This window comes from Cibotium barometz, chromosome 32 (assembly GCF_041138505.1).
Source record: "Cibotium barometz isolate CiBa-2024 chromosome 32, ASM4113850v1, whole genome shotgun sequence".
In the NCBI taxonomy this organism is placed as follows: domain Eukaryota; kingdom Viridiplantae; phylum Streptophyta; class Polypodiopsida; order Cyatheales; family Cibotiaceae; genus Cibotium; species Cibotium barometz.
Window position 1 is genome coordinate 34,524,848 of NC_141077.1, and position 27,776 is coordinate 34,552,623.

The 27,776-nt window shown below is 46.1% G+C and overlaps 1 protein-coding gene across 1 annotated transcript; it reads right to left on the reverse strand.

The window, feature by feature from the left end:
• Nucleotides 1-906: 906 nt before the first annotated feature.
• ATP3 (gamma subunit of Mt ATP synthase) lies at nucleotides 907-27,450 on the reverse strand. The gene is made up of 9 exons (XM_086772321.1): nucleotides 27,157-27,450; nucleotides 23,954-23,997; nucleotides 23,677-23,829; nucleotides 23,452-23,565; nucleotides 23,103-23,230; nucleotides 22,887-23,009; nucleotides 22,658-22,777; nucleotides 1,500-1,621; nucleotides 907-1,409 (listed from the first exon to the last, which is right to left on the reverse strand). The coding sequence occupies exons 1-9, from the start codon at nucleotides 27,270-27,272 to the stop codon at nucleotides 1,337-1,339; spliced, it is 993 nt and encodes a 330-aa protein (XP_086628447.1). The 5' UTR covers nucleotides 27,273-27,450; the 3' UTR covers nucleotides 907-1,336.
• Nucleotides 27,451-27,776: the final 326 nt, after the last annotated feature.

The following is a 27,776-nucleotide window of genomic DNA, read 5'->3' on the forward strand; positions in this document are numbered from 1 at the left end:
GGAGCATTGTTCTCATAGAAGCTTGTCAACAACTGGCACTTGTAATAACTACTCACAAGACAGATCCCCCACACAACATACGTGTTGACATATGGATATCATGGACCATTTGTGATAGCTACTCACAACATAGATCACAGAAAACATACGGGATTCGTCTGCTTCCACACTACACAGCAATATGATTGATGAGAACATTGCGCCTACATAACTCGACTGCTCAATGTAATCAGCATCCTTTTTCAACAAGCAAAAGGACTGTGCATCCTTTTCCAACAAGAAAAATTCTTCAGTGAGACCAACCACTATAACTTAGCTATGATCAAGGTTCGCAAAACTTTTCCAACAAGCTTATATAAAGTCACAAACGTCAGTACAGATGTGCCGACTTAAAAACTACAAGCATAGCCGTTCAAGCACTACTTTAAGCCTTGCATGTATATGGTTAAAAAGGTCAAGCCTAGCCTGGAACAGATTTTAAAGCAAAACATGGTGTAAGCTGGGTTGATGCCACGGTGGGCAGAGCGTGTAACATTAACAATAGTAAGGGCCACTCAGCTTGACAGCAACTAAATATGCACATGGCACAGCCAACCAGTAGATGCAGCATGAGTATCAAATACAAGGCGCAACTTTATTTTTCGACACATCAGTGCACATCAAGGGGCCTCATTGACAAGTTTTAGCAGCATGTGGAGTAGGTAAATCCATCAACTCCTAGTAGATTGCACAATCAACAGTCCTTGTCTCTGCTTAGAGGCACAAAGGCACCAAAAACAACCCTCTGCCCTCTTCAACATACAATGGAAAGCTCTCTGTCAAAGGAGATTGCTAAGGCCGACTGAGTACATGTTGACGCATACCAACTTTGCATGCAAGAGTTCCTAATATGTAAGTGCAACGTTGCAGGCAAACCTCTCACCACCACAAAAATAAGCATACATTTAAAATGTAATTGCTTGCTATGGTCTAAGGATATTCGGTCAAGAGGCACAGTTCTTAGATCCTGAAGAACCCAACTTCAGCAAAAGACTGGTCAAAAAATCACTTCGGCCAGCTCATTGTGCCCACACTTTTGAAGACTCCAGTAGTCTAACACAACAAATTATTGATAAGAGTAGTTAAAAAAACCAGCACTAACCCTCCAGACCTTTCCTATTTATTTTTTGGACAGAGAAGTCGAGTATCCTGTTTGTGTAAAACTTGACATCCTAAGAACCATAGTCTTCACCTTTAAAAGCAGGATGCACCATTATGTGAAGTCTGCCATTGACCACCACAAAGCTTTACACATACTTGAACCATAAATCACTATGTTAACCTGCCAAGATCTGGCTTAAGCTGCCTCTAAGGCTGCAGCACCAGAGATAATCTCAGTGAGCTCAGTTGTAATTGAGGCTTGGCGAGATCTGCAATAACATTTAGGTAAATGAGAAGCCATAAACCTTCATTAGCACAAAATTTGTAAACGCATAAAAGTAAAAGGAAACCCATAGAACCTGTTGTATTTGAGAGTGAGCTTCTCCAACATCTCAGTTGCATTCCTGGTTGAGTTATCCATGGCAGACATACGGGCACCTTGCTCACTACAAGCATTCTCCAAGGAGGCATTGAAAAGCATCTACATTGCAAGAAAAGTTAGTAAATGTAAGGTTCGGTACTACAATGCTTTATATCACCGACTTGAAGCAGCTGTCACGAGCCTTTCAGAATACATAATCCATCCATTCCTTTGAGCTTCTGAAGGTTCAGCATCCTCATTGCTTTACCTTAATCAAACTGGCAAGAAGAGCTTGATCCTAGCCTTGAATATAAATTCACTAGCCTTGTCAGATTTATCCAAACCTGTAACTCTGACATCACTGAGATAACAGCCTTGGCAGGAGTTGTAAAGAAACAAAAGCTTAATTCCCCCCGTACCCCACTGCGGAATGTGCACCCATTTTCCCTCTCCAGTCCACCTTTTCATGCTGCCCCTCCCCACCTTACGCGTGCTTCCCCTGCCTGTTGTCCCTGCCCCAGACCACCCTATGCATTGCCCCAGCTGCCCTGCACGATCTACTCCCCCTTCCTTGTCCCCCTTTTAAGCTCACTCACCAGCCTGTGCCTTGAGCATCAGCTCCAACACTCACATGCACATGCCATGTTAGGGCTCCTAGTCAGGGTTAGGGTTCAACATAGAGATTAGCCCATGAAAAAGCAATGGTAACTGCTCACCCAGCTAACACAGGTAAGTGCAATTTATGCAAATATACAAATAAAGATAACCAACACAAGTTGGCCTACTTTTAAAAAATCTATAATAGAACCCCACTCTACCCATTCTAAGATATTCTACAAAGTCTTTTGGAGCAGCTAGCCAAGGAAGAGAACCAATCTTGAAAAGCAAAGCTCTTAAGTGAGACACTTCGGGGCTTAACATTTCCAGGCGGAGATTGCCTCCAGTGCAAGAGCTTCGAGCATGAGCCGTAAGCCCCCCCAACCCACCCACCCACCCACCCCCAACCCACCCCCACCCCCCCCCCCGGGCGGGACCTGCACCTACCCGCCTTTGCCATCTCCTCCCACCCTGCTCGCCGTCGTCCCTTCCCCCTATGCCATTGCGCCCAGCCTACCTTCACGATAGACTGCCTTCTTTTTAGTTTGGGCTTTGGATTCTCTTTGGGTTTCCGAAAATCCTCAATGAGCGCTCTACCTTCACAATAGACTGCCCATTTGCCTTCTTTCCGAGCTGCTCTGACCTGGCTAATTCTTGTGCTTGAGTTGCATTGGCGTGAGTTCTTCAGCAATCCATATCTTTGCACCCTTAAGTTTATTCAATTGTTTTAGGACCCCAATATTGCATGCTTACCTTGTTCTGAAACTGAGGCAAATACTAGCTCTCAATCAATCAATGGCACAGCTATGAGTTTTGTGACACCTCTACAAGTATGCAGCACACAGCCGGACATCAGATAGCAGCCAACAGGCAGAGTCAGACAGCGCACGTGATGTGGGTAGGGTACATGTGATCGACAAAGGTGGCTGACAAAATACTACTGGCCAACTAGGAGCATTGGTGCAAATATATACGTGGGTAGCCAAATCGTCATATTCATCTACTTTCCTCAGTGTTGGACTTCAAAGAGCCTTTCTCTGTAGGTAAAAAGCTAGCCATGAGTGTACAATAGGTCATAGGCTGTGATTTGATGTCTCCATTCTCAGCCAACCGGGCCAGAAAATGGAAAAGCCAAAGCAACCGGAAAGGCACCGCAATCACTTGGCAAGGCACCACATGCAATCGGAAAGGTAGAAAACTAGGGAGCAAGAACCGGCAAAGCAAACAGAGCTGGAAAACGCCCAAGAACCAACCGGTAGCCCTGACAAGAGCAAGCCCAAAAAAGACCAGGCGATGAAGTTTTTCATCAATCCCCTCCGAATCAATTGGGTAATCCGCAATCGTGACTGCCAACCCATCATTGTTTGCAAGTACATTGCCCAAAAAGTCCAAATGCTAAACCACTGTAAGTCCAAAGGCAAATCCCGCTAAGTCCAAACCCAAATCAGCTTCCACTTACCAACAGACCCTTGCAAGTTGCGGTTTGCATTGAACCAATCTTCGCACGAATCATTTTGCCACCAGCACTTATATCCATAGACCCGGGCAGTCCGTTCGACCATGTGGTCCATCAAGCTCCCACCCACGCACCCATGCCTTCACCAGTTGCACCCAATTGTTAGAAGTCATCTCCTGTCTTAATCAGACACCAGGGCTTCTGTTGTGGGTGTGCCCGCCTTGTATAGGTGTTTTATCATTTTTCCTCACTCCCCGTATTTTTTCCCCATTTTTCCATGGTGTGGATGGATGCCACATGTTGGCAGGAGCCCCTGGTGCTGGCCGACTGCACCTCATGTGCTCCTGGTGGCTGGCCGACTGCCTATGATGCAGTCGTGGAGGTGCTGATGCTGGCTGACCTGCTTTCTACAGTCGTGGAGACATTTTCTGCTAGCCGACTGCTTTATGCAGTCGTGGTGGAGAGCCCTCAAGCGCTGGCCGACTGCATCCATGGGGCATATAAATAGGCCCCATGTTCCTCACCATTTTCTCATTCAGTTTTGTACGGGATCTTGTGTATAGAGAAGAGTTTACACGCCTATCTCTCAGTGTTTCTTGTGCTGTCTATTTTTTGCACTCTACTTGCTCTTGTGGACCCAAGTTTGGTTATCATTTCCGCTGCGTATTTTGACATGGTATCAGAGCCTGGGCATGTGTGGTCCTGGGCAGCTTAGGCGTGTGTGGTCCTGGGGTGGGCGACCCCCTCGCGCCTCGGTGGCTTGCAGAGCTCGAATCGAGGGAGGGTGTTGGAAGGTTGGTGATTTCGAGCGTGTGATCTATGGCTAGAAGGTGCCTTGGATTATCCCATAAGTGGAAGCATGGGAAGTTGAAGAGCCATATATAGGCTAGAGTGGCACCTTGTCATAATCATCTCCTCCGGCCGGTGTTTTGGGAGGCAGCTCACCGGGAGATGGGAGCCCGGTGGAGGGATGCTGCAGTGCTCGTTGGGGGTGTTCGTGGAGCTCGATGGTGATGCGTCTCCTACGTGCGTTAGTCTTCCGCTATTGGTGATGGTATCAGAGCCCTAGGCTCTTGATAGATCTTGGGAGTTTTCTGAGCAAGAGGGGGATAGTTAAGTTGCTGATTGGTGGACGGTTTTGGACTGTTCGGGAAGAGAAATTGCAAGAGTAAGGCGGGCTAAGGTGCTGGACAGCCACTTGCAGGTTTAGAGTTTTTTTTCCCACCCACCCACCCTTTTTTTTCAGTTTAATCCCCGCGATGGCAGATTTGTTAGAGATGGCTGAGAAGCACGTGAAGATCCCGACTCTCCCCACGTTCCCTATGGGCCGTCAGTTGGACGGGAACAATTACGGCATCTGGAAGGTCATGATGGAGTCTGTGCTGGAGTCATATGACCTTGCTGATTTCATCGTCATCGGGGTTCCACGGCCGGAAGCAGAGGAAGGGGAGTTACTGTCGATGAAGAAGGACCGAGAGGCACAGGCACACATGTGGGATCGTGTCAACGCCAGGGTCCGGTCATTTATTTTCCTCAACTGCACACCACAAGTAATCAATCACATAAAGCACATGACGTTGGCCAGAGGCATATGGCAGCACTTGGCTTCTCTTTATAACAGGGTATCACCCATGAAAAGGATCTCCTTGGAAGTGCAAATGCGGGTTATGAACCCTGCAAAGTCCTCGACGATGCGGGAACACATTAACAAGCTGCAGGCCCTTCAGCAGGAAGTCCTCCAGGTTGGGAAGGAGATATCATCTGAAGACATGGCCATCACTTTGCTGTCCCACTTGCCTGCTCAGTATTCTGCTTTCTACTCCTCGTTGATTACGAGTGGCAGCACATGGGAGTTGGTACCGAGGCCGTCGAAACGGTCAGTCATTGATGTCAAATGGGTCTTTAAGACCAAATATGCGTCTGATGGGTCGGTGGACAAACACAAAGCCACACTTGTGGCTAAAGGTTATGCTCAGCGGCTAGGCATCAACTACGAGGATACCTTTGCACCGATAGCACGGATGTCCACGATTCGAACCGTTCTTGCCCTTGCTTCTTCTCAGAGGTGGCCCGTGTATCAAATGGATGTAAAATCTGCGTTCCTTAATGGTGACCTGCAGGAGGAGGTGCATGTTGATCAGCCTCCAGGCTTTATTGTTCCATGATCAGAAGGGATGGTTTACAAGTTACGTAAGGCCTTGTATGGTCTTAAGCAGGCTCCCAGGGCTTGGAATCAAAAGATTGATTCCTTCTTTGTTCGGACTGGATTTCAGAGATCGGTTGCAGATCCTAACCTATATCTCTTTCGGAACACGGCATGGTCACGATTATCATCCTTTATGTGGATGATCTCATTCTCATCGGCGGTCATGTGGAGCACATTGGTGTGACGAAGGCTACCTTGTCAAAGGAGTTTAAGATGACCAACTTAGGCTTACTCCACTTCTTTTTGGGATTGGAGATCTAGCAGACCCAGAGGGGGTTTTTCGTCTCTCAGCAACGGTATGTTCATGAGTTGCTTGAGGCCTTTGGGATGGAGAACTGCAGGCCTATTACTTCGCCGATGGACCCGAACACAAAGTTAACCGTTACTGATCCTTGTGAGCCAGTTGATGCCTCGCAATACCGGAAGTTGGTTGGTTCATTGATCTGGTTGCTGAACACCAAATTGGACTTGAGCTTCTCCGTGGGGCTGTTGAGCTCTTTCATGCAGACGCCATTGAAGTCTCATTGGGACGCAGGATTGCGGATCTTGCGGTATCTGCAGAGTACGAAGGATCTAGGACTCTTTTACACAGGAGGGGATGGAGTCAGACTCCAAGGTTGGAGTGACTCAAATTGGGGAGGAGATCCAGACACGAGGAGATCTACTTCAGGATACAGTTTTACCCTCGGCTCAGGAGCAGTTTCTTGGAGCAGCAAGAGGCAACCAACTATTGCCCTCTCTTTGACAAAGGTACTTACGGGTTCGGTCAGATGAGCTCAGTTAGTTAAGGCTTTTGACTACGTTAGGAAAAAGTTATCCTGGTAGAATCGCCCGTGCTTTCCGGGCAAGAGAAGTTTTTCCGAGTTCAGTATGGAAGAAATCGTGTATGTCACTCTCCACAATTTCCTGTAGCTTTGCTTCAGTTGTCTCTCCCTCTGCATTTTTTTTGACCACCTATAGTTAAAGGAATAGGGCGGCGTGGAAAGCTTAATCTCCTATCTTGTTTCTTACATGGTTGGTTTTCTATGACATACTTTGGACGATGTGATGAGTTATCTTCCTCAAGATTTATAAATGTGGGTTTTCGACGCCAGCTAATAGTAATGTTATCACCAAAAAAATTTGGTTGCACATGCATTGGTGTGCCACTCACTGCTTCCTGCTTGTGGTGCTACTTGCGAGGTCGTGTGGCTGCGGAGGCTGCTCGGCGAGAATGGGTTTCCACAGAAGGAGCCCACAGTCATCCAGTGCGATAAGCAGAGTTGTATAGCTATTGCTCGGAACCCAGTCTTCCATGCCCGGACCAAGCACATAGAGATACAGTATCACTTTGTACGTGAGAAGATCTTGGCTGGTGACATCTTGCTACTTTATTGTTCGACGGAGGACAATGCGGCGGACCTCTTCACGAAGTCTCTACCTCAGGCTACGCTCAGGTGGCACTCCAGCTCCCTTGGGTTGATTGCACAACCAGGAGCTGAGAGGGGGTGTTAGAAGTCATCTCCTGTCTTAATCAGACACCAGGGCTTCTCTTGTGGGTGTGCCCGCCCTGTATAGGTGTTTTATCATTTTTCCTCACTCCCCGTCATTTTTCCCCATTTTTCCATGGTGTGGATGGATGCCACATGTTGGCAGGAGCCCCTGGTGCTGGCCGACTGCACCTCATGTGCTCCTGGTGGCTGGCCGACTGCCTATGATGCAGTCGTGGAGGTACTGATGCTGGCCGACCTGCTTTCTACAGTCGTGGAGACATTTTCTGTTGGCTGTCTGCTTTATGCAGTCGTGGAGAGCCCTCAAGCGCTGGCCGACTGCATCCATGGGGCATATAAACAGGCCCCATGTTCCTCACCATTTTCTCATTCAGTTTTGTACGGGATCTTGTGTATAGAGAAGAGTTTACACGCCTATCTCTCAGTGTTTCTTGTGCTGTCTATTTTCTGCACTCTACTTGCTCTTGTGGACCCAAGTTTGGTTATCATTTCCGCTGCGTATTTTGACACCAATAACCTCAACCAAGCCTTGATCTAGACACTCCGACATCGGATCCGATTCATGCGAGCCGCATCAATGCCCCGTGCCATCACAGGCATGCTTGCCTTCCATCCAGTTGTCTTGTTTTGTCTTCTTCATTGAGTCTTGTTCTTGCTAAGTCATACGACCCATCGCCCAATGATCTCAACCAAGCCTCCGATCCCATCCATACAATCTAGCATCCAATCCCATCCATACAAGCCGCATCAATGCCCCGTGCCAACACTTCACATGCTTGCCTTCCATCCGGTGACCAGTCATCTTGTTTTGTCTTCTTCATTGAGTCTTGTTATAGGACCCATCGCATGGACTCTCGTTCCAAGTGCAGGCCATTAAGGTCATCCTAAATTCTTCCATTATCATGGACAACCTAACCTCATTCGCAAACGCCTTACCTATTTTTTTATGTATAAATATATTTTGTGCTGTTACAACAAGCATATATACAATGAAGTGCCTTAAATGGAATTGAGAAGACTCTTGATGTTGCTACTATTGAAGTCAATATCATTGGAGAGGCATGAAAGAATTCTTTTGACTTGTAAGGATAATAGAAAAGTTCTTCACTTCTTGAGATAAATATGGGATTTTATGGTGGAAAGATTATTGTTGAAGGGGTTCGTTGCTAGCAAGGTTTGAATGGGTGCCACTAAGAACAACCTATTGTGCTAGCACATTTTAAAGAGCGCAATTTGAAAAAGTAGATAGAAGACAACAATTTGGGAGCTTCGGAAAGCATAGCTGAGCAAGACCCTCCCAAACTGCAAGAGATTATTATGTTCTTCTACTGGAAAATCCCGGTGATGAATTGTACCATTGACAAGGCTGTATGTGTGATTCCACCGCCCTCTTCTTTCTATCTCTGGAAAACCCTAGCACATAGGCGCAAGTGTTCTACAATTGGTATCATAGCCTAGGGAACCTACAAATTTCTTTTCTTTTCTAGCACTCGTGTGCTTTGATTGCTTGGAAAGGGTAGAGCACCTAGATTCCAAGAGTGCATAAGTTCAGGTTTGCGGTAAGTGAATATTTGGGTTCTCTTTATTGCACCTGGGTTAATTGGGGTACATTGTGCTTCCCTCCCCACTCCACTCCACCCCATCGCACCAAACCCTTACCTCTTCACGTAGGGCTGAAATCCCTTACTGGCTAACAACTGAGCCTTTGAGGGCTGGTGTCGACAACAAGGGTGTTTTCGAAGTTCATGAAACTGGCCAACAGCAAGTCGGCCAATTCACCTACTCTTCAAGGCCCAATAAAAGATAAAGGTTGGCTTCTAGTTCAACATCTCATACCTTCATAGTGTTAGGTCACAAAATAGCTTAGGTAGGATAGTTTTCCACCTTTTCAAGGGCAGGCCTGTGACTTGTGCCTTTTTGAACTATATGAATATACCGAAAATACAGCTATCTCTCTCTCTTCTCTCCATCTCTTCTTTGTGTTTTGCATCTATGTGTTCCTATGAAAGATGTTTAGGGCTGAAAGAAGACACAGAGCTTCCGTGTTGGGGTAAAGGCATTATGCCCACCCTTATAGTGTGTACTAGCCCATAAGTTTTATAGTACATTGTACACTTAGTACTTTTAATGTACTAAGTGCATTATGTGTACTAGAGCAAATATACATGTGTGATAGGGGAGTCACACACTCATATTGTGAGTTGACTTATCCCCACATGTCTCTCTCTCTCTCTCTCCCTTCTTCTCTGTGTATGTCTCCCACATGAAACCCTAACTCTCTACAGCTGAGCTCTTCAGAGCTCCTTCAACTAGTATCAGAGCCCTGGTTTTAGGGTTACATTTTTTTTAGGGTTTTTTATCTCAGCAGTACAGCTGCTTTACTAGGGCGGCCTACTTCTGGTTGGGAGAACTTGTTGTCGTACAGCTGTGGGTGAAGCGAAGGGTTTTACGGCTTACAGATCGTCACACGAGCCGGCAAGGATGGTGCGCAAGGATGGTGCGGTGAGCGTGGAACGAACACGCGAATACACGGCAGGTGACTTTCTCGAAGCGTCGTGGGTGACTGTTGAAAAAGGCCCACGATCTCTCCGTTTTGTGCGACGCAGAGATCGCCGTCATTGCTTGATATGTGCCATGGCCGTCTCGCCACACTCCGTCCAGTGCTTTTCCATGAGCCTGCCTCGCTCCCGTCGCATGCGCCTGCATCTTGGTCGCCTTCAGCAAAGCAGCTCCCGTCGTTGTCCCCTCCAGCACCATATGTAGATAGGCGAACCAGCTTAGGCTTCTGTGTATAGAAGCTCCCACCAGCTGCAGTCCACAGAGCGGTCCGTCTGCACACAAAAGCTCCCGTCTGCACATACTTTCTGTAGCTCGTCCTCTGTTGCCCTTCAACGATGCTCCCGTCACGTCAACAACTAGCAGCACCTCATCAGAGCAAATACGACTCCCCCCCCTTTTTTTTCCCTGCAACAAAAATCAAAAATTTCAGAGGTATTTGCTTCAATTTTTTGGGATTTGCATGTCCATTATCATCAATTGAGCAGGTACAGGTCCAAATGGCTCAGATTTGAGCAAAATTGGCAACATTGGGTGGACATTGGTCACATTCCGGGTCAATTTGCAGGAAATTGGGTGTCAATATTTGGGGCTTTTGATGTAATTGTGCCATTGGGCATTCATACATGCTGTATGATGTGAGCAATCTCACATTCGGGCCAAAATTGCAGGAAATTGGAGTGCAAATCAAAGGGCTTTTGTGCCAGTTGGGTTGATTTGCATGCAGGCACTAGCATTTGATGCTTTGGGCAATGTGTTGATGCCTGTCAAGCACTCAATGTGCCATAAATCAAGGGGCTTTTATGTATTGGATGTATATGTGGCCAGGGGGAAGTATTGTGAAGACTTTGGATGCCTTCATGTGCATTAATGTACCATTCATGATCAGAAATTGATCTTGAATCAAGGGGCTTTTCAAGATTCTGTGCTTGTTGAGCTTGGCAAAGCAGCAGGGAAGACTTTTATGCCTTGAACCCTCAGAAATCCACTTGCAGTCAAGGGGCTTTTGCTCAATTTCTGTCCGGGACTGTTGTATGCAGTGGTGGGGACTCTCAAGGTCTGATTTTCACTCATTTGGACAGCCAGGAGAGCATTTATTACTACTGTACTTGCTGGTACAAATTTGGTACAACTTTGTACAAGTTTTGGCATGGCTGTACATTGATTTGAGTGAGGAAAAGGCTCATTTTCAGCTGCTGTACTTGCCGGTACAGATTTGGTATATCATTGGTGAGCACTTAGTACTGTTGTACAGTATTTTGAAAGGGGAAAAGAGCACATCTAAGGTGCTGTCATAAATCTGCAGCAACCAGATTTTGGTGATTTTATCACATTCAGTGGGAGGAGAGTTGCATTCGTGCTTCCGCAGTGGGAGATAAACTTTGGGAGAACAACTGTGAGCACTTTGTGTGCTTTTGGTGCAGTGTTTGCACATCTTGCAGGGAGTCAGGCATTGACTGTGTCAAAGGTTGCATATTGCTATGGCAACCACAGGTGAGAGCTCTTCATTGCTTCACATCAAGAAGCTTGAAGGCTCACATAATTATGACATTTGGCAAACCCAGTGCTATAATGTGTTGCTCCAGAAGAAGCAGCACAAGCCCATCAAAGAAAGCGGTGTAATGTCCGCTTCTCTTACTACTGAAGAATGGGAAGATATGGATTAGCTAGCAAGATCCACTATCATGTTGTCTGTGTCAGACACTTTACTTTTCAGCATACGTGAAGAGAAGACAGCTTGGGGAATGTGGCAAAGATTGCAGGACTTGTATGCCCAACAAAGTGCCTCAAGCAAAGTGTATTGGTTGAAGAAACTCATAGGTCTTCAAATGAAGAAAGGGGCGTCTATGACAGCCCATCTAAATGAGTTTAATGGTGTTGTCAGCCAGGTCATCAATCAAAAGTTGGCAATGGACGATGAGTTCAAAGCCACCTTTCTCTTATGCACTTTGCCAGAGAGTTGGGACACATTCAGGACAGCCACTAGCAATTCAAATGCTATGCTGTCATATGCAGATGTGGAGGGTGCTCTCCTTCAAGAGGAGATGAACAGGAAGAACAACTCTGTTGGAAAGTCCAATGCAATGAATGCACGTGGGAGATCCCAACAAAGGGGTAAAAGCCAAGAACGGGGAAGGAGCAAGTCCCGCTCCAAAAAGGACTTGGAATGCCATTATTGTGGCAAGAAGGGACATTTCAAAAAGCAATGCTACAAATGGAAGAATGATCAAAAGAAAAAGGGCAAAGGAAAAGACAAAGACAAAGATGAAGCCAAAGATGCAAAGCCAAAGGGCAAAAGTGGAGTCAAGATTGAAGAAGTCAATGTGTCACATGCAGGTGACAATGAGGATGAAGTCCTATTCACGTCTTCACTTGATGCCCATTCACTTCTTGCAGGAGATGGTCATGGTATGCACTCATGGATCATTGATTCAGGTGCCTCCTTTCATGTCACAGGTTGCAGAGACTTGTTTGTCAAGTATACTGCTGGCAATGGAGTAGTAGTTTATTTGGGTGATAACCATGCATGCCAGATTCTTGGCAGAGGTGATGTGAGGCTTGTGTTTTCAGATGGCTCACAGCTTATGCTCCATGATGTCAGGCATGTGCCTGAGATCAAGAAGAACTTGTTTTCTACTGGACAGCTTGATGATGCTGGTTATGTTACCACATTTGGTGGTGGAAAGTGGAAGATTAGTAAGGGCTCACTGGTTGTTGCCAGAGGCTCTAAGGTGGACACTCTTTACTTCATGCATGCTAATGTTTGTCACCATGCTAATGTAAATGCAACCGAGCTGCCGGAAATCTCTATGTGGCATAGCCGGTTGGGACACATGAGTGTCAAAGGAATGGAGCAATTGTCTCGTTTTGGTTGCTTGCCTTCTCTAAAGTTCTCAAGTTTTCAGTTTTGTGAGCATTGTATATATGGCAGGCAACTCCAGTGCCCCCACAAGAAAGCTTTTGGACAGAAAGATGCTCAGTTAGAGCTTGTGCATACAGCTGTATGTGAGATGCCTCAGCTTTCTTTGGGAGGGGCAAAATATTTTGTGTCTTTTATTGATGATGCCACACGCAAGGTGTGGGTTTATCCTCTTCGTTTGAAGAGTGATACATTCTCAGTGTTTGAGAAGTTTGTTGCTCATGTTGAGAATCAAACTGGCAAAACACTGAAGGCTTTGCGAACCGACAATGGTGGAGAGTATATGTCCAAACAGTTTCAGGACTTTTGTGATGCTAAAGGCATCAAGAGGGAGCTCTCCTCTCCTTATGATTCTCCACAAAACGGGACAGCAGAGAGGATGAACAGGACCATTCAAGAGAAGGTCCGTTCTATGTTGTCACATGTTGCGTTACCTCATGGTTTTTGGGCTGAAGCTATTATGACATCCGTTCATCTTATAAACAGGTCACCTAACACGAGGCTTGGTGGGAAAGTGCCAGAGGAAGTATGGACAGGGAAGCCTCCGTCCTACAAGCACTTGAGAGTGTTTGGTTGCGTTGCGTACGTGCACATACGCAAGGAAATACGCACCAAACTTGATCCTAAGTCTCACAAATGCATATTCCTAGGATATGGTGACAGAGGTGAAATGGGGTATAGACTTTGGGATCCAGTGAATAGAAAGATTATACGCAGCAATGATGTCATTTTTGATGAAACATGCATGTATAAGGAGCCTGCAAGGCAACACGAGCCTGGCATAGTCATCTTTGATGATGATGGACATCATGGACAACAACCAAGGGCTGTAAATCAACCATTACAGCATCAAAACCAGCCCTTAAATGGTGCTGAAAATGGTCCAAATGGACAGCCAGAGATGGCAGAAGATATCCCTATGGATATCCCACAGTTAGAGGAGATACCGGGCATGATCTTTCAACCTTATGGCATGGAACAGGAGTCACCAATAGGTGATATGCAGGCTGGACAGCAACCTGCAAATGATGGTCATTGGGTACGGAGATCCACAAGACACTCCAGACCCCCTGACAGGTTTGTTCCAGGGGTTGACTACTTGATGCTTACTCACTGTGGGGAGCCCTCATGTTATAAGGAGGCTTTACAGAGGGCAGACAAGGCTCTTTGGGAGCGTGCTATGAAGTCAGAGATGGATTCTCTGCACAAAAATGGAACATGGAAGTTGGTGCATTTGCCTACAGGCAAGAAGGTTTTGCCATGCAAGTGGGTTTACAGGCTCAAAGTTGCACCTGATGCAAAGCCAAGATACAAAGCCAGGTTAGTGGCTAAGGGCTTCAAGCAGGAATATGGTGTGGACTTCGATGAGATCTTCTCTCCAGTGGTCAAAATGACCACACTTAAGAGCTGTATTAGCTTTGGTTGCTCATGATGATCTGGATTTGATTCAGATGGATGTGAAGACTGCTTTTCTTCACGGTGATCTCCATTAGGAGATATATATGCAACAGCCAGAGGGTTATGCAATGAATGGAAAGGAGAAGCTTGTATGCAAGCTGAAAAAGAGTCTTTATGGGCTCAAACAAGCACCAAGGGAATGGTATCATAAATTTGATACATTCATGAAATCCCAGGATTTCAGGAGGAGTGACATAGATCACTGCTTATACACCAAGAAAGCTTTGGATGGCAGTCTATTGATCCTCATCTTGTATGTTGATGATATGTTGATTGCCGGGAAATCTCGTAAAGAGATGGATGCCTTGAAGAAGAGGCTGCATCAGACCTTTGATATGAAGGATTTGGGTGATGCAAATCACATTTTGGGTATGCGGATACTTCGGGACAGAAATCAACATGTGTTGTATTTGTCTCAGAAGGAATACATTGGCAAAGTTTTGCAGAGGTTCAATATGGAAGGGGGAAAGAAGACTAGTACTCCTTTGCCTCCATATGTGAAACTCAGTGCTATGGACAGCCCACAGTCGGATAGTGACAGGGCTGATATGGCCAAGATTCCGTATGCTTCAGCTTGTGGCAGTCTCATGTATGCCATGGTTGCTACCAGGCCGGACATTGCATTTGCAGTGGGAGTGGTTACTAGATACATGGCCAACCCTGGCAAGAAGCATTGGGAAGCAGTGAAAGGTGTCATGAGATACCTGAAGGGCACACAGGATATGTGCATTTGCTTTGGCAAACAGGATGCATTAGTGCATGGTTACACGGATTCGGATTATGCCGGTCATCCAGATAACCGGAAGTCTACTACCGGTTATGTGTTTACATTCACAGGAGGTGCTGTGTCATGGATATCCAAGATGCAGAAGTACACTGCCTTATCTACTACAGAGGCCGAGTATATTGCAGCCACAGAGGCTTGCAAGGAGGCATTATGGCTATCTCGGTTAGTGGTTGATTTGGGTTATACAGGGGATATTCCATTGTTGCATTGTGACAATCAGAGTGCCATCCAGTTGGCAAAGAACCCTATCTTTCATGCAAAGACGAAGCATGTGGATGTGAAGTATCACTTCATCAGAGAGGTGATAGAGAACAAGCTGATTCAGCTTGTCAAGATTCATACGGATGACAACCCGGCTGATCTGTTGACAAAGAGTTTGTCTCCAGAGCGATTTGCTCATTGCAGACACTTGATGGGCATTGGATGAGGCCAGTTTCAGCCTTGATATGGCCTTGTATATTATCATGTACATGCTGATTTTTCTTTTCCTTCATTTAAGGGCACTTTGCCTTTAAGTGGGAGGTTGTTGGGGTAAAGGCATTATGCCCACCCTTATAGTGTGTACTAGCCCATAAGTTTTATAGTACATAGTACACTTAGTACTTTTAATGTACTAAGTGCACTATGTGTACTAGAGCAAATATACATGTGTGATAGGGGAGTCACACACTCATATTGTGAGTTTACTTATCCCCACATGTCTCTCTCTCTCTCTCTCCCTTCTTCTCTGTGTATCTCCCACATGAAACCCTAACGCTCTACAGCTGAGCTCTTCAGAGCTCCTTCAACTAGCCCATAAGTTTTATAGTACATAGTACACTTAGTACTTTTAATGTACTAAGTGCACTATGTGTACTAGAGCAAATATACATGTGTGATAGGGGAGTCACACACTCATATTGTGAGTTGACTTATCCCCACATGTCTCTCTCTCTCTCTCTCTCCCTTCTTCTCTGTGTATGTCTCCCACATGAAACCCTAACTCTCTACAGCTGAGCTCTTCAGAGCTCCTTCATTCCGTACATGTGACAAGGAATAATGCTCCTTTTCACAGAAAGTGCCACTAATGCATATACATGTGTATCCCTCCCATTGCGCCTAGCTTGTTCCACTCTGGGAGGTGGAGGCGGATGCCATAGTTACATCAAAACTCGTATCACCATCCAAAGTACCTGTACTAAGCTGTTGTGCTCACGAGACAAGGCATGCCTCAATGCCAATAACAAAGCCCTTTGGCAACCAATTCATGGCACATCATATAAGACCACAATGGGTAGTTGGTCTTGTCAAGACTACCCTCAACGGATAACATACCAAATACATCATTACCTTCCATTCTACCTGCAAAGTGCAAATAACTAATCTATGACACAGAATGCAAATATCCCTACTACCTATACATGCTGTCAATGCCCACTGAATGCAACATATTTGCCTGCCAGTAGATCACTGATGACAATGTAAACCTGCAGAGTGTATGACAAATTGCAGAGTGTAGAGTGTGGAAATGATACTCAGCAAGAATGCAAAAATCGATGATAATGTCGATGATGTTGTTGAAGCTGAGCTCGAAGATGCGATGTCTAAGATGCCGACGGCCCTTTATGCACACTAAATGTTGTTTCTGTTGTGAAGAATACCCGAAATTGAACAAAAACAGTTCGAACTAAATCTCCCCCGGATGCCTACGAAAGCAAACGCGCCCAAAACACTCCGAAACACACAAAAACTTTACTAACATTGTTAACAATGTTAACGTAGTTAACAACACACTATAGGGTATACCTTCTCCACCTAAGAGGATAGCTCAATCTGAGACAATCAAAAGAGCAAATCTAGGAGAAGATGACAAGGGGATGAGAGCCAAGAGCACAGTCACAAGGAACGTCGTTCCGAGTACGTAGGAACGTGGGAACGTCCTTTGTCCACGAGCTGAAACGCAAGAGCGTGCAAGAACAGACGGATAGCCGGGATCACCATGTGCACGTTCCAAGAACGTGCGGAACATGATCCCGAAACGTGCACTCATCCAAGAATGCTTGCGTGGAGAAAGTTGACACACGGCCGTTTCAATTAGTGGGCAGCGTCTGTGTTTTTTTACGTGGGCATCGTGGTCCGTCAGTGGTTTTTTTTGACGTGGGCATGATGCATTTATCAACATGGGTAGTGGGACATTATTAAACCTAACCCACGACCTCCACGAAAACCACTACCAATCCAATGCACGTCGTTTGCAATAAATCAAGGGGAAAAGAACGCTTAACGGCGGTTGATGGCAAACGCACAACTTTGTAAGGCAAAAAAACTGATGCGCATCTCTGCAGCAAGGGAAAAACACATCAGGGGAATTTTTTTAAAAGAAAAAACTAACCTACACATAAACTGACCCGCAAATGAACTTTGAAGGGCTCTCTATTTAACCTACAAGTTAGCTTGCCTTATGCAATGCAGTGTCTCTCTCTTCAAACTTGCCTACTTTCTCTCTTCTCTCCTGTTGTGCACGCCCTTGCTCCAGGATGGACTGTGGTGAGTCATTCCAGCACCCCTGGTGTGCACACCCTTGCTCCAGCATGTACTATGGTGAGTCATTCTAGCACCCCTACTGTGTTCGGCCTTGCTCCAGCGCGGACTGTGGTGGTGAGTCATTCCGACGCCCCTGTTGTGCACGCCCTTACTCCAGGATGGACTGTGGTGAGTCATTCCAGCACCCCTGGTGTGCACGCCCTTGCTCCAGCATGGACTATGGTGAGTCATTCCAGCACCCCTGTTGCGCGTGCCCCTGCTCCAACATGCATTGTGGTGAGTGATTCCGCCTCCCTGTTCCCACCCACCCTTGCTCTAGCATGGATTGTGGGGAGTGACTCCACCTCAGAGTCTGTGCACGCAAGCGCTGCGCTGCGCCCGCCCTTGCTCCAGCGCTAACTGTGGTGAGTCATTCCGGCACCCATGCTGCGCGCGCCCTTGCTCCAGCACGGACTGTGGTGAGTCATTCCAACACCCCTGGTGCGCCCTTGCTCCAGCGTGGATTGTGGTGAGTAATTCCGTCTCCCTGTTTCCACCCACCCTTGCTCCAGCGTGGATTGTGGTGAGTTATTCCGCCTCCCTGTTCCCACCCACCCTTGCTCCAGCGTGGATTGTGGTGAGTAATTCCGCTTCACAGTCTAAGCACGCAAGCGTTGCGTGTGCCCTTGCTCCAGCAATAACTGTGGTGAGTCATTCCGACACCCCTACTGCGCGCGCCCTTGCTCCAACACGGACTGTGGTGAGTCATTCCAGCACCCCTGGTGCGCCCTTTCTTCAGCGTGGATTGTGGTGAGTGATTCCACCTCCCTATTCCCACCCGCCCTTGCTCCAGCGTGGGTTGTGGTGAGTGATTCCGCATCCATGTTCCCACCCACCCTTGCTCCAACGTGGATTGTGGTGAGTGATTCTGCCTCACAGTCTGTGCAAGCAAGCGCTGCACGCGCCCTTGCTCCAATGCTAACTGTGATGAGTCATTCTGACACCCCTGCTGCGCGCACCCTTGCTCCAGCACAGACTGTGGTGAGTCATTCCACGCTCCAGCACCCCTGGTGCACCCTTGCTCTAGCGTGGATTGTGGTGAGTGATTCTGCCTCCCTGTTCCCACCCACCCTTGCTCCAGCGTGGATTGTGGTGAGTGATTCCACCTCCCTATTCCCACCCACCCTTGCTCCAGCGTGGATTGTGGTGAGTGATTCCACCCCACCCACGCTTGCTCAGGCCCCCAAGGCAGCAACTAGGAGGAAATAGCCACAAGATCAGATCGGCTAGCATCAAACAGCCCCCACGACCACAAACAAGAAGAAAACATGGAAAAAATGGAGAGAACTCCTAGTGGGAATAGGGAGGCGGAAACACTCACCACAATCCATGCTGGAGCAAGGGTGGGTGATTCCACCCCACCCACGCTTGCTCAAGCCCCCAAGGCAGCAACTAGGGGGAAATAGCCACAAGATCAGATCGGCTAGCATCAAACAGCCCCCACGACCACAAACAAGAAGAAAACATGGAAAAAATGGAGACAACTCCTAGGCGGCACACCCACAGCAAAGGCCCTCACTAAGTAATAGGTGCAGACAAGAGTTGATTGCTAACATTCTTACCATCCATAAGCATTAATCAGATAGCGTTCATGATCATCAAGTATTATCTAGGACATTTACAGCATATATCACAGCATGAACATGTGTATGGGACTGTTACAGTCCCAACAGCAGCACATAAAGCCTTAAAAGGCATCTACAGCATTTATCACATCAAGTCGGGACCTGTTAATCCAGCCGACAGCATCTTTTGGCGTTTATGGGTCGTGAAGGTCCTAGTTCATCAGTCATCTGGCCGACAGCAGTACCCAGCCCAACCAGCAGCATAAACACACATAAAACCAAATCCCATCCTTCATTCAGATCATCTGGCCTCTTCTCGGCGTTTCCTTCCTCGGGAGCAAGGGGAGTCAACAATTCAGCATCCAGCATATTCTGTAACTCGCCGGGAAGCGCGGGTGTGGGTGTGCATCGCTTTGACCATGAGCACAATTAAACATTTCGCATTTAATCACGGCCATTAAACAATCCACAAAGCTGAAAATAAAAATTGCACAACTGACACCACATAGAAGCCGAAATGGGCTGACGCCCCCCCCCCACCCCCCCCCCCTTTGGAGTATTTCATTATCCAAGGAGAAATATAACATGTACTCTCCCCATGGGAGATGCCGGATTATCCATACACAATCATAACCCTATCCTTCATCCAATATGGCTATCCAACATGTCCTTCCATAGGCGCACAAACATGTATAACAGCCCACATGGTTCTTTCATACATGCATAAACTTGTATGACAACCCATATGGCTCTTCCATGAACTCATAAACTTGTAAACCAACCCATGTGACTCATTCATGAGCTCATAAACCTATATAAAAGCCTGTATGTCGCATCCATGAGCGCCAAAACTTGCAAACCAACCCATGTGGCTCATCCATAAGCGCATAAACTAGTATAACAGCCTGTATATCGCATAAAACCAGAAATTTCAGCAAGCTTTAGGACTGTTTTGCTGAAAAACAGCCATCCGGGGTGTGCAAGAAGATGTAGAGTAGTGAAAATCATTTTCCCCAAGTTGGATATGGCTATGGTGGGCTTAGAAATGAAGAGAAATGGAGAAAAATCAGAGTTTTTAACCTCCAAAAACCTGCTTGAAGCTCAAACTCGCCCAAGAGATAACTCTCTCATGTTCAAATAAACAAGAAAATGCTACAATGCCATGTGTAGAGCTGAATTGACAAGTGTGAGGACACTTGTCTCACTTTTATCCTCTTACCTACCACATGTCCCAAATCCAAAGGCCAAAAATTCCACAATCTTCAACTCTAAAAATACCTAGATGATAGCTAATTTCACAATGTCACTTTGGCAATACTCGATCTCTGTCGAATTCCGGAGGTAATGATGTCACGTGCACAGTGTGTAGCACACGGTAGATACACACTGTGCAGGTTTGGGGAAGCTTGGAGCTAGGTAGGCTGATTGGCGAGCTGAGTTAGGGATGGACTAACGGGCGGGCACCCAAGTATGGACGGACGGGCGCCCAAGTGTGGACGCCCGATGACCGGCCAAGAGCCTATAAAAGGGTGGCCAAGGTTAGTCATTAGTCATATAGAGTCTCGCGAGATTTGTGAGAGCTCGATGGTCATCTAGTGCAGACGTGCACCTGCTTTACGCAGCCGAGGCCGGCAGCAATCTCGAGGCCCGCGAGGGTAGCTTCATGGTGGTATGGGACGTCGCGAGGAGGAGATTAGTCGGTACGTCAACCTAGTTAGCTCAGCTTGTGGCTCGGTGGGGACAACCAAGACTGTGGGCTTGCCCACGGCTGTCATGGTTGGGAGGTGAGTCAAGCCTGTACCCCCTTGTTGTTTGTTTATTTGCAGGTTTTGAGTCTCGTACCAGGAGCCACGAGGAGATCCGGTGGGGATTTGACAAATGATGCAAACGAAAATTCCACTGGAGATTGTCAAAAATAGCAACTTTCCCTAAAATTTAGGAGATGATCTCTTTGTGTTCCACCACATGAGAAATACATGTAAGCACTATGTAGAAACATGTTTCATTGCTTGATCTCCCCCAAATCCTCAAGAGTTCGCCATACATACTTTCCACTTGACACTTGAGTTCCAAGCCCATTTCTGTGTCCAAGAAACTATCTAGAGTGCCTGGACCATGCTATGAACACTTGGTCCTCTGTACTATATAATCCCCCATTCCCAAAGCTTGTACATTCTTGATCTTTTGGGCGTCCAAAGCCCTTCCACACACATGAATTCTGGAGATGCCTAATACGGTGACATATTCAGCATACAGTAAGCATTCAGTTCAATCATCTCCTACCTCCTACATAGAGGAAAACCAGCATTCCAAGGGTGGACATCAGCATTGGAAAAGGAAACAGTCATTCATCATCAGCATTCAGCTTATCTCCCTCTTCCCGAGATAGATACTCATCAAGGAACAGCATAGATCTATTTATAGATCTTCATTGTAACTCGTCCGTTTAATATAGCTGCATTGCATTGCATTGACACCTTTGTCTATCTTGCATTGCATTGACACCAGTGTCTATCTCTTAAGTATAATTAAGTGAAGTTTAGTTAAGCCTAAGATTGTTTTACTACGATCAATCCCCCGCATGTCACACCTCGGAGAGTTCACAACCCCCCACCCCCCGGGCCCTGCAACAATTAAGCTTGAGTTTTCTAGCTTGGAGCTCTTTTGTTTGATAGCTTGCATGATTGCTTCGATGCATGCTTGTGGATGGTTGGGTGTTTGCATTTGGTTTTGCTTGTGCATGCTCTCTCTCTCTCTCTTCTTGCAAGCAACAATGGCATTGTTGCAATGGCATTGAGTACGAGTTGAGCTTTTCCATAGCTCTCTCCTCCTTGCTCACTACCCATTTGCAAAAACTCCATTGGGGTGACACCATTGGAGGCAAGGTTGTGGACCCTAGTCTCTCCACAAGAGAGGGTTGCCTTCTCCAAGACAACTAAGAGTGCAAACCGGTTAAGACCCTTGCATTCCTTCCATTCTTCCCCTCGTGCAAGGCATAAGCATTCCAATTTTGGTGAACAGAGAGATAAATTCCAGAGAAAGAGAGAGATGATTGTTTAACCAACCAAAAACGGGCAGAGGAAACTAAGCTCTACAAGCAACAACATGCTCAGCCAACAGCCGTCAATGTGCAGCTCTGCAAGTGCCAAAGCTGGGCAAAGGAGCAATGACAAAGTGAAGGGAAAAAAGGGGTGGCACAAAGACAAAGGTGATGGGAGGAGGCAAGGCACAGGTACAGCTAGCAAGAAGATCGAGCTCAACAGTGTAGCCACCAGAAACATTTCTAAGAAGTCAAAAACATTTATGATAGTCACCTTGAACGTTTCAATGTATCCTCTTGAAAAATCTATTCCAAACCCATGCTGAATTTTATAACAATTCTAAAATATGATCCTACTAACCCTAAACTTATACTTCTCCTAATATTCGATCTATGTTATGGATTTGATTTGTCTCAAAAAGAATCAATTTCGCCCACCACATACTAGAACCCCAACTGTCACATAAATTAAAAAAACATTGTTAAGAGGAAGGCTTGTAGAGAAGAAAGGCTACATACAGCAGCTAACTGGAACTCGCTCAAGTTCTGAAGAACCTCTGCCTTGGTATCAGCACCTTCTATTTCATAGGATTCCAATTGACCAACCCTACCTCCACCCTCCGACTCTTTGGCTATCAGCTGGTAGAAGACAAAATGTTCCGTTCAATCTCATGGTGGAATTTAAGAAGGCGATGCAGAATCCATGTTCCTCTTAAGCATGTGAACTTTACAGAGGTTCAGTTCTCACCTCCGGAGACAAAATGGTTGCAACTGTTGGTTGAAAAGAAACCACAGAGGCAAACTTGTTGTAGACCATTTTGATTGCATCAAACTCAACATTTTTCAATATCTCATCGGCAATCATGGAAACCTGCACATAGGTGGGAAAAGCTTGTGAGAAGACCATGCAAACACAGCTCTCAACATTCACTTCAAAGAAAAATGCAGATTTCTAAGCCCTTGCCTGAGTGAAGTTAATGGGCATCTTTTGTGTGTCTGTGATCACCATATGGATACTCTTCTTGGAATCACGCTGCAACTGCAGCTTACCCTTCTCACCAATCACAAGGTATTTCGAGGCCTCATCAGAACCTAGTAAGCACACTCAATATCAAAAATAGGCAGTGTCCCGGGTGCTTCACACCAAAAGAGTTTGTGAAAAGTATGATGGAATGATCCTGTAAAACCTCTTTTGACGGTTATTTCTGGTCACACATTTGCTCAATCTTGCAAAAATTATTAATTAAAAATAATATTAAAGAGGTGTTCACAAGGGGTTTAAGCTGTATGCAAAAGGAAAAAGACACCCAAACCTTCGGTCAATTTGAATAATCCCTTGCTATACTTCACAACACTTGAATTGATTCCACCACAAAGACCCCTATCACTCGAGATTGCAAGAATCAAGTTTTTCTTTGAGTCAATATCTGCTCACAAGCACAAAAAGACACACAAAATCTCGGAAAAAATAAAAATCAGCCTAAATCTGAGTAACAGAAGCACAAACTAGTTGAACGACAGATGGGCACAGTGCATACCAGGATGATCACCCATCAAAGCTACAAAGGGCTGCCAAAAACCTCGAGAATTCTCTGTCTTCGATTGGACTCCTCTAAGCTTGGATGCTGCAACCATCTTCATGGCCTTTGTAATCTTCTGAATACTTTTAACACTCTTCATCCTGTTCCTCACTGCACACACATTGTGCAGCATTGAAATTATAAAATACAAACGAGTCTAAGGCTTTCCATGTACCCCAGTTGAAACACACTTGCCCTCAAAAAAGGAACAAAAAACGGCATAAAATTGACCTACCAATTTGAGAAGATGCCATTCTTGTACCAGATGGTGCCAGCTCACTGCAAAAATCATCAAAATGCCTTAATAAGTCTAAAAAATACGCAGACCTATGTTACATTTCTGATCTGCTGCCATTAAATGTTTTGCACATATCTCACATCAATGCAAAGTAAAGTCACACCCCCAGACAGAGACCCAAGCTCCACGTGACTTAGTTGAAAAAGCCATGGCAGACTTAAATCAAGGAATAAAAGATGAAGTTCTATTTATAAAAAGCATACATATTTAACTTATTTGCTCCATCTGTCCATGTATATGTAGGTTTTTCAGTGTACACATAGCATGAATACACAAATAAGCATGCACTACACACTCTCGTGTTGATATAGCAATACTTATTTGATGTGTGTATCCATGTATAAGATGAATAGAACACACATACATATACTACACATGCATAAACTGTAACACACGGAAGCTCTGAGGGTCTTCTTTCAGCCCTCAACACTCCTGGAACCATGCTAATGCAAAACACAGATATGGAAAGAGAGTAGAGAGAGAGAGAGATGCTGGAAATTCAGTATATTTATATAGTACAAAAAGGTACTCTTCTACAGCCCTCGGCTGTCTTCATAAAAAGGGTGATAAACACCAAAATTCTGGTCCTAAAGCTGGACCCTACTGATCCAATCCCTAAGGGACTGAATGACCCTTGTGCCTATTTATAGGCCTTCCACTAGACTTGGTAAACTCGCCGACTGCTGGTTGGCCAGTCAATAATTCATTAAATGCCCATTGTACTGCCCAACTGGGCCTTCCTCTTGTGCTCTAATGCGCCTGCAGCCGACAGCCCCTCTAAAGTACAGCCACCGCCTCCTGAAGTGCAGCCGCCGCCTCAGAATCTGGTACAGCCAGCTGTCCCACCTTTAATCCAACGCAACTGACAGGGCATCCTTCCACCTATCTCCAAGTCCATACTGCCAAAAGTGCTCTGTGCTCCATCATCCTGGTTCTACTTGGTTCTCATACTCTTTATCTGGCTGCCTCTTCTGGACCAACATTTGAGAATGTCCATGGCATCTTTCATGCACATGACATCCCCGCCGCTGCTAAACTTGATGACGGGATTCCAACCTGTTCTTGGATGACTGTCATTATCCCAATCTTTACCCAAAGTCCCTCTGTCATCCATCCATCCCTGACAAACCCTTTTCTCTGAAAGCCCGGCCCATTCTCCAAAACCACTCTGTCTCAGAATAAGATCTATGCATCTGTTCCATCTAGTCCACAATCCATTCCTGCCTTGACTCTGAACACTGTCTTGGTCTTCATTCCTGAGAAATGAGTCTGGCACTCTCACATCACCCTTGGAGGATAAACCTCCCTTGGGACCGTTGCCGGAGAACTATCTGACTCACAGAACTGCCATCCCCTTTGGCTTTGTGGAACACCACCAAGAAACCTCTTGGGAGTTCTTCCCGATTCTGTGTTCCTTGCCTTGGGCTTCATATCCGTGTACTTTCCTGTACCTTGGACCTGTACACCATCAAATGGGACTGAATCAGTGTTTAGCTTTGCTGAGCCTGATGCTCTGATACCAATGTAACACGCGGAAGCTCTGAGGGTCTTCTTTCAGCCCTAAACACTCCTGGAATCATGCTATGGAGAGAGAGAGAGAGAGAGAGAGATGCTGGAAATTCAGTATATTTATATAGTACAAAAAGGTACTCTTCTACAGCCCTAGGCTGTCTTCATAAAAAGGGTGATAAACACCAAAATTCTGGTCCTAAAGCTGGACCCTACTGATCCAATCCCTAAAGGACTGAATGACTAGAATGAGGAACCCTTGTGCCTATTTATAGGCCTTCCACTAGACTTGGTAAACTGGCCGACCAGCGCCTGCAGCCGACAGCCCCTCTAAAGTACAGCCGCCGCCTCCTGAAGTGCAGCCGCCGCCTCAGAATCTGGTACAGCCGACAACAATCTGCAGACAGCCGACTGTCCCGCCTTCAATCCAACGCAACTGACAGGGCACCCTTCCACCTATCTCCAAGTCCATACTGCCAAAAGTGCTCTGTGCTCCATCATCCTGGTTCTACTTGGTTCTCATACTCTTTATCTGGCTGCCTCTCCTGGACCAGCATTTGAGAATGTCCATGGCATCTTTCATGCACATGACATAAACAGAGTCCAAAAACAAAACATACATCTGTATAGCTTAAAAAGTCTCCTAAAAGAGTGCACTAGACTTCATGGGTGTCTACAAAGCTTCAGATGGTAAACTCCATGACCAATTGTAGGCTATGAGGACAAAAGGAATATTTCGGACGTAAACATGTCATTGAAAAGCCGCAACAACAACAATTTGAAGGCGGTCAATCCTTTCAAACTGGTTGCTCAATGCTATATCAACCCCAGACAATGATTTGTGTACATATGCATAGAATACTACAAGCATGGAGATACACATAGAACACATGCATCCACTCACCTACATAGATAAAGCTCCCATTGTTTCCCAAATAGGAGCACTGTTGAAACTTTTCTTTTTGAGCTTGGATGAAGAAATATGAGAAGATGCCACCTCCCTTTAACCTATGAATTGCATATGCATAGAATACCTACAAGCATGGAGATACACATAGAACACATGCATACACTCACCTACATAGATAAAGCTCCCATTGTTTCCCAAATAGGAGCACTGTTGAAACTTTTCTTTTTGAGCTTGGATGAAGAAATATGAGAAGATGCCACCTCCCTTTAACCTATGAATTGCATATATAAGTGTGGAGAGAAGAAGCCCAACATAACTAATGACGTGGGTATGCATGGGACACATATAAGCATGGAGAGAAGCAGCCCAACATGATAAATAATGTAGGTAGGCACGAGATACATATAAGCGTGGAGAAAAGAAGCATAAACACACATACATACATGCACTTTTTGACTTTTTTAGGGCGGAGGGGAGGTTAGTTGATGTAGCAGGGGGTGGGTTTCCATTCAGATGAACTGAAGGAGTGGTCTACACTCTGATCTAGGGGATATCCCAGACCCCCTTAGGATAGTACCTCAGCCTTAAATGAATTTGACCCTTGCTAAACTGCATTGTTCAATTAATGATATTTTCTGGACGGATCCACCAGTGCAATTTAGGGGGGGGCCGGGGGGTACAAAAAAATTTACAAAAAACAGAGGGCGAGACGACAACTGACCCAGATGGGAGACCGGCATATTGCCAGGGAGACGCAGGCGACGAATGGACGAGGGGGGAGTCCTTGAGGAGGTGGGAGAGGCGCAAGACGCCGCGACGCGCAGAGGAGTATGCCATAGCGAAGGTGGCGAGATAGGCTTTCCCTTAGATTTGACTGCGATCTTTGGTCTCTTACTGGTGGTGCTTCTCCTCCTCTTCTCCCTCGATTGTGCAGAAAATGAATGCTCTGTAAACGGACCCTAACAATGGCTCGATTAAACAATGCCCCCCTCTCTCTCTTTGAAAATAGGATACCAAGAGTAATACACCTGTAATTGTATGCCAACCAAACATGAAATATGTCTAAAGGGGACTTAGATTAAAAAAAAGGGAAGGGAGCATTTTGACGTCTGCATGTGTACGAATGCCCTCAACTAGGGTTTCACCCGCTCGTTCTTTCCCCATACCAGTCCTTACACAATCTGGCCACATCATTGAGAAGCAGGGAGGTACCGCACTTGTCCCATGGCCGCTCGGCCCCAGAGGGACCCCAAACAAGCTTTGTTGGAACCAAACCAGGTGCTTGCACGTCCCCCTCGACCTCAAGAACCAGCCCTATCTTTACCTCCCAGGCATCCCCCA